At 34.6% G+C, this 13,495-nt stretch overlaps 1 protein-coding gene across 5 annotated transcripts in view; it reads right to left on the bottom strand.

The window, feature by feature from the left end:
* Positions 1 to 13,495, bottom strand: part of LOC128994659 (triple functional domain protein-like) — a 284,163-nt gene that overhangs the window by 93,147 nt on the left and 177,521 nt on the right. For all 5 annotated transcript variants that reach the window (XM_054419354.1, XM_054419352.1, XM_054419353.1 and 2 more), the window contains 8 exons: positions 11,691 to 11,890; positions 11,149 to 11,313; positions 10,396 to 10,639; positions 9,685 to 9,909; positions 6,919 to 7,179; positions 5,282 to 5,383; positions 4,519 to 4,658; positions 3,191 to 3,290 (listed from right to left, as the gene is read on the bottom strand). In XM_054419354.1, coding sequence (XP_054275329.1) covers positions 3,191 to 3,290; positions 4,519 to 4,658; positions 5,282 to 5,383; positions 6,919 to 7,179; positions 9,685 to 9,909; positions 10,396 to 10,639; positions 11,149 to 11,313; positions 11,691 to 11,890 — 1,437 coding nt within the window. The remainder of the gene's footprint in view (positions 1 to 3,190; positions 3,291 to 4,518; positions 4,659 to 5,281; positions 5,384 to 6,918; positions 7,180 to 9,684; positions 9,910 to 10,395; positions 10,640 to 11,148; positions 11,314 to 11,690; positions 11,891 to 13,495) is intronic.

Genomic DNA, 13,495 nt, shown 5'->3' with positions numbered 1-13,495 from the left:
TATTAACAAAAAGGAATTATGTCCAAATTCACAGTTTTTATTTATAAAGAAAGGAGATCCAAGCATATAGCTATTCTACAAGTAAACAGTATATCAAAATTTGTATTTAAATAAATATATTTTACAATTCATCCTCATTTGCATCAGTTACACATCAAACCTTCTTAAATACTTAGCAAGTTAGTGAATGTCAATCAGACAATGCTGGATCAGCATCATCTCTTATGTTGTATAATTTTTTTTAAATCTCGACTGCAATGGAATTTAATGTCAAAACTGATAACGAGTTCCAATAGATTATTTTGAAGATAAAAACATATTTTCCCAAAATGTAATGAACGATGACCCTTAAAAATTCAAAAATCAAAAGGTGTATGTGTATTTGAAGGCTGCTGTATTGCGTAACAGAAGACTGAAACAAATCTCCGAGGGTACAAGCTATGCACATCATTGTGCATCTGAATGGACGAGACTCTATTCTTAGCTGACTGGTCTACTCTAGAAATATCCGACTGTCACCCAAACAGTCTGTGACACTTTGTTTGTTTTGTAAGTGCAGTGGTACCTCAGTAAGAAGACATTTGATAAAAAGTGGCCCTTAATAACAAAGTGTTATTTTCAAATACCCTCGAGTTTATAACTCGTAATTGCATGTTAATGCAAACCTCGAAAGGCAGACAAACTTGATAACAAGTCTTATTTTTTTCATTCACACGAGAGACTTGTTATAGAGGTTCTACTGTAGAGTTTAAAGAGCTTTCACTGGGATTGTAAATCTATGATCGAGAGAATGTAAAATTTGCTGAGATTGTAAAAGGTAAAATGAGGAATGCAGTAACGATCACATTCAATTATAAAACAATTTTTGAAATGGTGTAAACAGTTATAGTTTTGAATAGTATAGCAACTTGCTTTTGGTGTCGTCTTCAGGCTATATATGCCATGTCTATGCTCCTGAACTCATTGAAAATTGCAATTTAAGTTGATATAAGCAAGTATTTACACCATTTTCAATATGGGTAATCTGGAGGTTGGAACGCCATAATGAAAAAGTGTAATGAATAGTTTTTGCTGCAAATATGTTACAATCATGGATAGTTGTCAGTTAATGTTTTAATGATTTTATTCTGTTTAAATAATTTTTATATTTGTTACTTTTGGTTAATGTATAATTTACTGTTGAAAAGATACTTGGAAGATCCAAACATAAAATCAAATCCACACACATTTATCGTGGAAATAAGAATACGCTTTGTAAAAACTTACAGTAAATGTTCATAGAATATTTTTTTAAATATGTTTGCTCCATGGAAAGAACATTAAGATAATTTTCTGGAATAAACAGGTAAAGTAGGCCGAATTATTTTATAAAAAGACCAAAATGAAATAAATTGTAGTAGGCTATGACAAATTTCATAAAAGATTTAAAGCATAAAACATTTAACCTAATATTGTAAATAGCTGGATTGGTCTTACCATAGAGGTTAGAGTTTGTCTGTCAATAAAATGCTTACACGTCTAAAAAGAAAAAGGTTTTTACAGTAATTTCAACAGTGTAAACTGTCATCAGTATAATGATGACTCATTGGCTTCGTTAGGATTTTGATCATTACCTGAGTCAGATCATTATACATTGAAAAACTTGGATCTGACCTCATGTCAAAACTAACAACATTTGGATTATTTACCTGACAGAAAAGTTGGATCCAGCAAAATTTATAACGTGCATAACACACAACCAATGAAATGAAAAAGTTCTGATATATATTTGAGATCTTACAAACCCAAACAGTTAAAATAAAAATGAAATACATTTAGAAAGATGTAAAATGTAAATGAAATTAGATGAGGTAGAACAAGGTATAAACATTGCAAAATGGTTTGTGGTATTTATATTTTGGATACAAAGCCATGATGAAACTAACTTGATTAATGGTACATCCCGGATGATAAGAACAGAAGAAGTTTGTCAAAGCAGTGTTATGACTGATGAAAAGAAATACAGAACATGGACAAGAACTAGCATAGTGGCCAACAGAATGTGATTGAGGGAAAAAACAATCCTAAAAATTATTAAGGTACGCCTAAAAATCTGAGTAATGAATTATTATAAACAAGTTTGCTGGACACAATCTATTTCTGAGTTCTGTAATAAGGACGTCAGTTTGTCAGTTGGGGTGTTTTATATTCCTTGCTAATGATATGATATTGGCAGCCTTCTGGACACTGATTTGCTGCCACTTATCATGTTTATTTTGGAGTCATTTCACCTACTTCTGTTGATTGACAGTTTAATATACAAATGCAGCGTCATTTTGGTTATTTGTGACTTTTTAATATTAATAAATTAACATAGATACAGACATTTATTGTGTGAAAAAAATATTGATTTGAAGGACATTTAGTAAGGAGCTTCATTAATTGGTTAATATTTAGTTTATTGTTAAATATTTGTAACTAAAAATAATTTACAAGTGTAGTAAAAATGTAAAAGTATTAAATTAAAAAAAAAAAAAACATAATTTATTAATTAACATATATATGTACAGGTCAAGTCTGAGATATTTTAAAACTCCTCCTGCATCAAGATTTTCCTTAAGCTGAGATTTTGTATTCAATTAATGTGTTATAATGTCATTTAATAAATTAATAAGTCACAATTATTCTTTTTGAAATGAATTTTAATCTTATAGGCCTAATGCAAAGTTAAATGGTGTTTTTAAGTGCATATAAGCATAATGAATGAAGAAAAAAGTGAGCAAAAAGTAATGAGTGGAGAAACTCGGTTATGAGAAATAGGGTTTTATTTTTTCAAAGGGCAATATTTTCTTTAATTTGTAGACTCGTTGACTAATAATTCACGATACATACCAATAATAAATGGACTTATTGAAAGTAAATTTTTGAAAACATGATGAGTGATTTAGGGTAAATTGTGGACAACTTTCATGACTTTGGAGACTATCTAATTGTCTTCTGCGATTTCAGAAATCTTTAAAGACGCATGAAATCACGATGATGTGAGAATAAAAACTCTGTTTGATTTTCTATCTTGGTAATCAATTGAAAGAATTCGGCTTGTCTGAAACATCAAGCCACTCATATACCACTAACTAACAACTACAATCGTTGAACCTCCAGCTTCTCGAATCTCGAATGCTAACAATAAGAAGGACAAGTGGCTCCCTACCTTGTCAGAGTCTGTGGTGTTGCCAGAGCCAAACGATGCCAAAGACCCTCTATCAAGGTTCTCTACACTCTCGTCCAGTGAGGCCGAGTCCTCAAGGTCTCTGTCAGAACAAGAGTCAAAATATGAGTCATCAGGATAAAAATGACTACTAGCATCACATAAAGGTGTGAATGGAATTGTGTTGGATTGTATTGCTCCTCAATTCGTCATAAAAGGTTTTGGAATGAGGAGTGTCAATGGTTTGTAGGTTAACTCTTACAAGACAAGGATGTAACATACAGCAGGACACAAGTGAATAGCTTTTAATAATTTTGTTAGGACATCAGATATACCTGAATGGGAAGAGTGCATCCTTGAATAGTCAATGATCCTGGCATATGAAACACATAATCCTACCACTATATACACATTCTGATTTTCACGGTGACTGACAACATTTTTAACTAATGAAGGTTTAAAATGGAGAGAGATTTTTTCAATCCTTTTAACTCAAACTATGAATTAATCAAATTTTTGTTTACAGGGTAACATTTTGTGTTTCTTGTGCCCAAGGTAGATCCATTCACTCCATTTTCCCATTACCCATTTAGGTAAGGTACAGTACATCACAAGCACAAGGGCATATCTTTTAAGGATTTTTGTTAGTATATCAGGCTTACCTGAATGGCATATGAAACACAAATCCCTACCACTATATACACACACATTCTAGTTTTTCACAGTGACTGAGAAAATTGTCAACCAATGACAGTTTAAAATGGGAAGATAGATGTCTTAAATCATTTTAACTCAAACTAGAAATTAATTATTCTAATTTTTGTTCACTGGGTAAAGTTTTGTGTTTCTCGTGCCGGGATGGACCCATTCACCCCATTTTCCCATTACATATACAAATAAGCCTACTATCCTAACAAAAATCCTCAACACCAGAGGAAAAAGTAAAGTTTATAATACTGCCCTAAGCTTGTCTTAGAGAACTATCTTAAGTTGTTTCTAAACCCACAGATCTTAGTTTGCTCCAAATCCCAAGCCACAGTATTATTACACAGCTGATTACGATTGGTGACAGGCAGTATAACAGCCTTCCAACCAGAATTTGTACGCTCAAAGCAATAGACCAGCTGATCCCCACAGTTGGCCACAGTTTTATTATATATGTTTTCTGATCCATAAGTTTCATAAACTACAACTACACACTATGATTACAACGTCCTCTCCACATCTCTAGCAACTATGTTTGAACTATTGTCTGTACATTCAGAACACCAAACTGCATATTACGTAGGTTGTTAACATAAGTTTTACTATGACATTTGTGCTATCCATACCTGCTGGATCGCTGGCTGCTTCCCTTCAGTTTGGCAGGACTCTTTGGCAGACTGAGAGGGAGGGCTGAGCTGAAGTAGGTCTCTTGTATGACTTCTCTCAACTTCTTCACCCAGTGTTGTTTGCTCTCCAGAGAAGAAGCCTGAAACATCGGAGAAAAACTGTTAAACAACAGTCATGCTAAGAAAAATAGTAATAACCAGCTGTGAAAAATAAAGTTTTTGTAAAAAAGTGCTACATACACACAAACAATTAGAGCCCACCACAAATTCTCTTTCAAAACAAGACTTCCATATTTCTGTTCTATAGAGATAATATTAACATAGACAAAAAGTATTGAATATGGACTGCCAGCCGTGCTGCGGTTACTATAGTTACCATAGGTTCTGGCGCTGACCGCTGGGAGTGCCGTGTAGCTTCATAGCGCTTATGCTGTAACAACATGGCTCTCCCAGTGGTGTGCACCAGAACCTATGGTAACCGCAGCACAGTTGACGGTCTATATTTAATTCTTTTTGTCTATGATATTATGCAGGTCCGGTCTCAAACCAGCTATGTTTGTCCTATCGACCTTATACTTACACAACTACTACCAAAAGGTTCCGAGATCAGAAAATTTAATTAATTGTGAAAAATAAATTGTGCAAACAGTTAAGTTGTATGTAAATCAACCTAAGCTTGTCATATTTATGCGGAAAGATTTAGCGTATACCACGTTATACTTCACTTACTTAAAGTAAAGGTTACACAAGCAAGGTAAGGTACCTTAAGGACGATTCGGAAGTCTGATATGGGTGCTCGTCCAGTCCACACGGCAAACTTGCACTCGTCTCCTTCTATGTGTTCCGTCACTCCCAACTCAGAGGTCTATAATGGCAAAATATGATTTTAAAAGTAAGAATCGTGTAACAACAAATAACTACAGCTTGAAGTACAAAGATAAGTAATTTTTGTGCTGTTACTCAATAGACTGTGTGATAAGATCTGATAGAAATTGCAACAGCTAATACTCCATACAAATTCATCAAGAATCAATTAAGATTGCATGAAATCTCATCGAACCATTTTCTTGCAACAAAATAATTCCTGATAAAATCCAATAAATCCTATTCAAAACAAATTTAAGATCTGCGACAGCCTAGAAATATTCCAACTACTGGGGATCTCGCATTGGGAAGGAGCAATAAGAGGGCACATTGAATAGAATAGTACCATTGACTATTGACAAAAGTAGATATCCCATGCCATGTTAAAAAGTAGCCAGTTTTAAAAAAGAAATCAACATTGTTGAACTAAGCAACTGACAGAGTGAAATGATGTCACTTACTGATTACTGTTTAATACAACAAATTTGAAAGGACTAAGTTTAGCATCTTTTATACAGGGTGTTTTTTTAAAAACTTGTTTCTTAAAAACTGCAATAGATAGAAATTATGCAGTTTGAGAAAATCATCATTGATGTAGAGGCCAAAACAATTGTGAATCAAACTTTAAGCTCCCATTCACCCCCTTTCTCCCCCTACCTTTAACTTAAAATGTTAAAATTGCAAGGTACCCCTTGTGACATATCAAATGAAAGGGCATGAAAAAAGAAAAAGGATGGTGCAAACTAGAGGCCTCTTTGACTAGGGGGAGAGAGGGGGCAAATGGGAACTTAACGTTGAATTCACAACAATTGTGGTCTCTACTTCAATAGATGATTCCCGCAAACTGCATATTTCTATCTTTTGCAGTTTTTACATAAATAAAGGAGCAAGTTAAAAAAAAACACCCTGTATAAAATAGAATATCATGATATCAAAGACTAAGGGAGAAAATATAATTTTGACAATAGCTCATTCTGTGAGTGGTTATTTCAACTATGTTTAAATTTGAATAAACATGCGTAAAGCAGTGCCATACAAATAGGATGTCTACTTCAGTATCCAAGAGTCAACGATGGTAGATTGTTTTGGTGAATAACAGCTCTACTAGTAACTTCTGCTAGTCAAGGTGAAAGAATTGTCACTGGCACCTCCAACTTATTTCATCCACAAAACCAGTACTTGTAGATACTTTTTTTGTCCTAGGATGCTAGGCACGAGCCCGGAATTGTTTTTCACATTACTTCAGGCTAGACCTAGGGGTTGCGGCATTATCACATGGATAAAATCCATTGGTGATTTGACAGGATTTGAACCCAGGACCTCTGGAACCGAAATCCCACACTCTAACCACTAGACCAGCTCGCTCCCCAAAAAACTTGTAGATACTAGGACAACCTAACGCTAAACTATGAAACATTTGAATGCCCAAAACATTACCACCATAGCACCCTATCCTTGATCCTTGGATACTTGATAGAATTTTTTCTATGGTGATTTTAAACAATATTTTCAAAACACATACCACAAAACACTTACCATAAGTTTATTCTTGTAGATGTACTTCGCTTTCCCACTGGAGTCCTTCACTTCCTTACTGAACACCAAGTACAGTTCAAAGAGGAAGCAATGCCTCTCCCTGCCTTTCCTGATCAGCTGTTTAGGGTCCCAAACATGCAGAGTGTCCTGTAGTATCACTTCTCCCAACTCGTCCGAACTAATATCACAGCCTTCCAGGAGAGATAGATGAAGTGCGTCGTTGGCTTTCTTGGGGACATTCAGCATCACTTCTAGCCCATCCTGAGGAAAATAAACGCTATCAGCAATATGACACATACTTTCTCTCATTAGCTTGTCAACACCCCTCATCAAGGGCGGTGGGAGTAGCTATGATATTTTATGGGGGAAACTACATAAGCTGTGATACATCTAAACTGTAATTCTTATAGCATTGGGGGTTGAACTATTTTGATTATCCATAACATACTAAATTTTAATCAAAATAGTTTGAACCGTTTTTGTGAAGATTTGATTTTTCTTGTTATTTTATTATAAGGGTTTTTATGAAGAAATTACCACTAAAAATCAAAATTAAATTAAGTTATCTAGTCTATATGAACCAAACTTCAATAGCTGAGTTTGGACGTTCACATTTTAGATTAGTTTTTTTTTGTGTATTTTCGAAGTATTTACGATGTTAAGATTTTCTCGAGAGTTTTTAAATGAATATAGAGTTCAGCAACATTTTTACAATATCAAATGTTTTTTTTTTTTGTTTGTTTAGGTCACTTAATAAAACTTTCTTTTTCTTACCATTCAATAAACAAAACACTAGCAGCTGACAGCACAGACTACATCAATAACATCGTTAATACAAATCAATGCTAAATAATTCTATTGTTTAATATATCCTACTTAGTCTATAGACGTTATCTACTAAGTTAAATAATTTGAGAGCTATGTAATTAAAATTATGTTTTACAAAGTAAGTATATGTCCAGAATTTGAATATACACATTGGTTTACACAATGAGCCAATATATGTAGATCTAATTTAGCTGGAAATAAAATTCCTATTTAAATGCCTACTAAATATATGAGATGTTTCCTGAATAAATTTTTAACAACTCTGGAGCAAAAACATACTCTAGGTAAGGGCCAAGTTTTCCTTTTGGACGGAGATTTTGACCGTTTCTTCTTCTTCCACATTGCTCACAAGCGTAAATGTTATACTTTGCACTCACAGTAATACACTAACACATCTTTCACAAATGTTTGAACCGAAATACAGTAAACGAATACATTTTCAACAATACAATGTACAAAACTGGTAACGTTAAACTCAAAACCAACAAAGAACACTGTCAATAGCAACACACCTTCAGAACCACTCCTATGGTACAAACAGTGTGAGTTCTAAGTGTCTTATCAGTAAGGTAGATAGTGATGTCTATGACCAATACCTAGTTATCACAAGATTGTTTTGATCTGAATATATATCAACAATTGACACACTTTTAAAATTCTTTAGATATGCAATTATTTTGGATGCAATGTTGGTTAAGGGATAAGTGTAAAAAATATGTTAGGAGGAAGGCGTATAATATTTATAGACTGATGTTTATAAAATAATTCAAATCAGTTTTAAGTTTACCAACAAGTGTTTTTTGTAAACGCAATTCAACACAAGTGTTTTTTGTAAACGCAATTCAACACAAGTCAATAGATCTGTGTAGATTGACAGGTAAAAATATTTCTCAAATGATAACAGACAGTCACCATAACTACTTTTCTGTATGTTGTTCTAAAATATGTGATGTAATATTACAAATGTAAGTCACGTGAGTATTTCAACTGCAGTCGTTAAGGATTGAACCAGTATTCGCTAGCCTCATTCCAAAATTCTGTCATAAGCTACCATTTCTTCTTCTTCTTCTGGGGAACAATACTCTACAGGATGTTATGGGCTATAAATAAACATCCTGTTTCCTTACCATAATGGTTGTATCTGTAATTTCAACTAAAGAACCCTTCAGTTCTTCAGTTCTTTAAGTTACTGTAAATAACGATGGATTTGGAGATTATCAATTAATACAAAAAGTATTAAAATAAGAATTTTTTCATTGACTCTTGCCTACGACTGTAATTTATTTCACTGAAAGTATTTGACTTAACCCTGTTTTGGGTTGATTTGTGAAATTTCTATTGTCAATACTTAAGAAAAAAAATGGGATAAGTGAAGGACTTCAACTTTTTAGTTTTTAGGGATTGCCTGTTTTAACCGACCTTTTACGTTATCTAGGTCCGGTCCCGTTAGGGTCGGTTAACAGGGGGTCTACTGCATATAGAATAAAGAAAGAATTTTTTCCGGATGAATAAATATTTAGCCTAGCTTCTTATTAATAGGGGATTGTCCCTGAACACCAGGTAAAATTGAGGGACTCTCCAATATTGCTTAGGACATACTACTTGCTAATTAACATGTTTCGGTTTTGGAAACATCGTATTACTAAGAATTGTCTAGATTGGTGTTTTTCAAGGATAGCAGAAATATTGACGAAATAGAGAGTCAACAGGAATGTTAGTAGGATCGGACCATTTTATCCAGTAGGGACAACCACAGATGCGTGCTTGTAAACTAAGCTAAAGGAGGAAGAAGGGCTCATTCAGTGGAAGGATGTAATTCGACCTAATCAATATTATTTTGAGTGTAATTTTGTACATTTTCAGATGGCAAATGTGTTGGGTTTTAATGTACCCAACAATGCAAATTAAACTTTATTGTTCATCCAGCATCAACAATACCTTTATTTCCCCCTGGCCTTCATCACAGCAGGACTGAAGATCTTTAAGCAACAGCTGGTACTTGGTTATCCTCTGGACAGGTTTGATCAGATAGGCAGCTATCGGATGTTCAACTCGATGTTTCTTCTGCAACTCTTCAAATATCGTGCCTCCGTGCTGCACCAGCAGTGAGTTGGACTCGGGCTTGTTCTTGCAGTATTTGACGTACATGTCGAACTTGAGTGCCTGTAAGGAGGTGGTCAATTTAGCAACTATGTTATTATTCAAGGAACTACATGGCTGAAGAGGATGAACATTGTGTAGAAATAGAAGAGTATACAAGGGTTGTCCGTAACTTAATGTCTCAAACAAACTTTCGTAACGACCAAGCTAGAGCTAGATCAAATCTTAGACCAGTATAAATTTATTTACTTTATCCTCTAAAACTCTAGCTGGTTCCCAACCTTGATTAAATCATCAAAGCCCAACTGAAATAATGATTTTTTGACTCATACTGGAAAAAAATTGTAGAGATATGATAAACCCTTCAATTTACTGAATACCTAATATGTTTCCATTACAGTTGTGCAATCAAAAGTGTGACTTTAAATTTTCAAATCCTTTATAAGTTAAGGTGTTCAAACATTTTACTGAGCCCTTGGTGTTAAAATTATCTAAGTTCCATCATACAAATCCTTATAACTGGAATTGATTCAGAGCTTATCCTCTTACCCAGGTAACAAAACAATGTCCCACATCTTCTGGCATCGTCTCGTACTTCTCGAGCTCCTTCAGAAACACATCCCGGTGGAAGTCCCGGATGTCCTCGATGTTGCCAAAGATGATGTGTTCCTTGCCCAGAATGCCCGGAGGAACATTGCTGTGACCTCTCATCTCCTCCAGAAACACCTTGATGCAGATGTCTAAGTCTTTCACGTACGTTCGTTCGGTTTGTAGTAGTTCGGCCATTATAAATCTGCAAAAAATCAATTATAAATAAACGTAGCCTATATCAAATCATTATATCAGTCAATTAAAACAACAACACAATGTTGTTGTACCTAAATATGAGTGAAGGAATGATATGAGAGTGGCTGTATTTATGGCTATTACACCAACAGTATCTTTAAACAGAACGATTTATCAAAAACCCAATGCTCAAGGGCAAATGAGTCTAGTTTGAAACCATAAAAAAGCAAGAGACTTTTATCCTTGAACTGGGAATCTACTGCATTACATCCACTCAAGTCATGTTTCATATCACATCATATATGAAAGTTCCCAAAACAATGCTTACCTGACAAAACACGAAAACAGTATAACTGCTTTTACTTTTTTACAGTAAAACATGTTTTTACACATAAGAAATAGTGCATTTATCTTTAACAGATTAGAAAAATCAAATAAATGGTCTTTTACCAGGATTCACAATATACTTGATATAACTCTCCTATTGACTGCATAAGTCGATATAGTTTTACTTACTCTTTTCTTCTTGCAGATCTTCTCTTTTCTTCATTCAACTCTTTGAGATCTTTGGTTGAGTCTTTCACTTTGGATTCAAGCGAAGGGTCTGAATTTCTATCGATTGAAAGCTCTTGTCTACTTTCTGCTTCAGCCTGGATTCCCAATGTTCCTTCTAACTGCGATCTAAAAAGGTACGTTTATTATAAGTCAATGTTTCTACCTATAGTTTATAGTTATGGCTGATTATACCAGTGAATAAAGTAAAAAGTCTATCTCTATTCTAAGAAGAAGTTATCTTATGTTTGTACGAAAAATCAGTGTTATGGATCTTTTTTTTTGTGTATCAGCCCCTGGACAAAACCTTTTCTGATATAAACAAGCTGAAATCTACTGATTCTATTAGGGAGGATGTTTAATATCACATTGGAAGAGGTAAATAAAGTTTTAAATAAGGCCGATGAACTAGAGTAAAAAGTAGAGGTCTCGTAAATGAGCCTTGAGGGACACCTCAAAGTCAATAAGTATGTTACTAAATTGACAATCATTTCCAATCATCTCACCTGTACTTGTCCATGCGGCAGCTGAAGTCTTTGTACCGGTTGTCTACCGCAGCCACCCATTGTTTGATGGCCGCTGCGTGAGCATGACCCTTCTCCACCAGACTATCGGCCAGCTGTATCAGCAGCTTCACTCGCTCTCTCGTCTCCTTCGCCGACGCCTTGAACTCATTGTGTTCTACGAGCAGCGACTCTGTCTCATCCTGCCAACAAACATCTCCTTGAGTATTCATGGAAATATTGCTATATAAAATATAGATCATGAGTCGGGCCATCTACGTCATCCACATCACCTGTTTACAGAAGTGCCCCTGGACATAAGACGGCACACGGTATGCAACACAATCTTTATGGTTAGAAACAACCCATCTAGTGCTGCGATTTCCTTGACCTATTAACTGCTGTATGTGAAATGTTATTTTGAGTGGGCAGCCAAAGCAGTTATAGTGCTCGCATTCAAATCTGAGCTTCGCTGGTACGATTCTTGCCTTTACAACGACAAACCAGTCGTTGATACAACAAAAAACTTATATGGTTTGGCTATATATTGGACAGAATCATCTGTCTTTGGCCTATCATTTGATGATGCTATTTTTTTTACAAAAAGTCAATGTTAGACCAAAATTTGGAATGTCCCTTAACAAAAAACCTAAAAAAATGTCAATGCTGTTGATTAAGGGAATAAGAAAAGACGTTTAGTAGCATACTTTCGTAGTTGTAGGGCAACAGTTGCACATCCTTTATAGCCACAAATAATGATAAGAATAATTTAGGTTGGTGACTAAATTTATATACATAGACTTTGGTTTGGGTCTTCAACTTAAAATATTGTCACTATGAATACATTTAACTTTTTGAAATTCGGCAAACATACAAATTTTTATAAACAAAAAAATTTTGTTTATAAATCACTTATAAACATGAAAAGCAGAAATATTTAGGGCAAATAATAATATTGGATAAGCTAACCAATTGAACCATTGCTTAAATTTTCATGTTTGAAAAAAAATACAGTCAAACAAGAATAGTCAATAGAGATACTTTACTCTACAAAATTTCTAGGTATGTAAATATTGATTAAAAACTGCACTAATTACACACCTTGTTTTGCTTCCTAACAAAATACTTATAATAAATATGTTTGACGGGAGCAGCTATTATGTTGCCCATAACTGTGATGCCTAACCACATTGTGTAGACTGGTGAGCCTGTACAGTGTACTGAGACTTCATTAATGTATTCCTGCCCACACTCGTAGCAACTTGCAACACTGCTATATATCACTGGGGCTCAGGTGCCCACACTGCTTATATACACAATACAGGTGTGCAGCATACCATGTGTGGGTTATTTGTGTGTAGCTAATATAACTGGATGTTAGGAGGCGTTCATACATATTCTAGGTGTTATTTCAAGTTAATAGCTTAGTATATAATAAATAAATTCCAAACAATTTATGGTTGATTAGTCAAAGTTAAGATCACAAGTACGGGAAACATTTCTCACATCATAAAACTGAGACAAATCACAGCTGGAGACATCGTACCAAACAGCAGTTTTACCCATTTTCACTCGACACCATCACTAAACAACACACCCTACACACAACACGCACCACTACTGTCTGGATCCACACTTTGGCGCTACAGTCTAGGGCCGCTAATTTGGCACTGGCCACAATGGTAATTACTGCACCGTCTATAAATAAGCAGTACATCACCTTCCCAAAGTGAATGTTTACATGGTCTTGAGGATTTAGTTGCAGTTAATTTCTGTGGTGATGCAGTAAAGATAAAGTAAGAGATTAT

Source organism: Macrosteles quadrilineatus, unplaced genomic scaffold (assembly GCF_028750875.1).
Source record: "Macrosteles quadrilineatus isolate MER2022 unplaced genomic scaffold, UCM_ALF_1.0 Scaffold_5__1_contigs__length_97177068, whole genome shotgun sequence".
NCBI lineage: Eukaryota > Metazoa > Arthropoda > Insecta > Hemiptera > Cicadellidae > Macrosteles > Macrosteles quadrilineatus.
The sequence above is the reverse complement of the archived record's forward strand: the minus strand, read 5'-3'. Positions and strand labels throughout refer to the sequence as shown.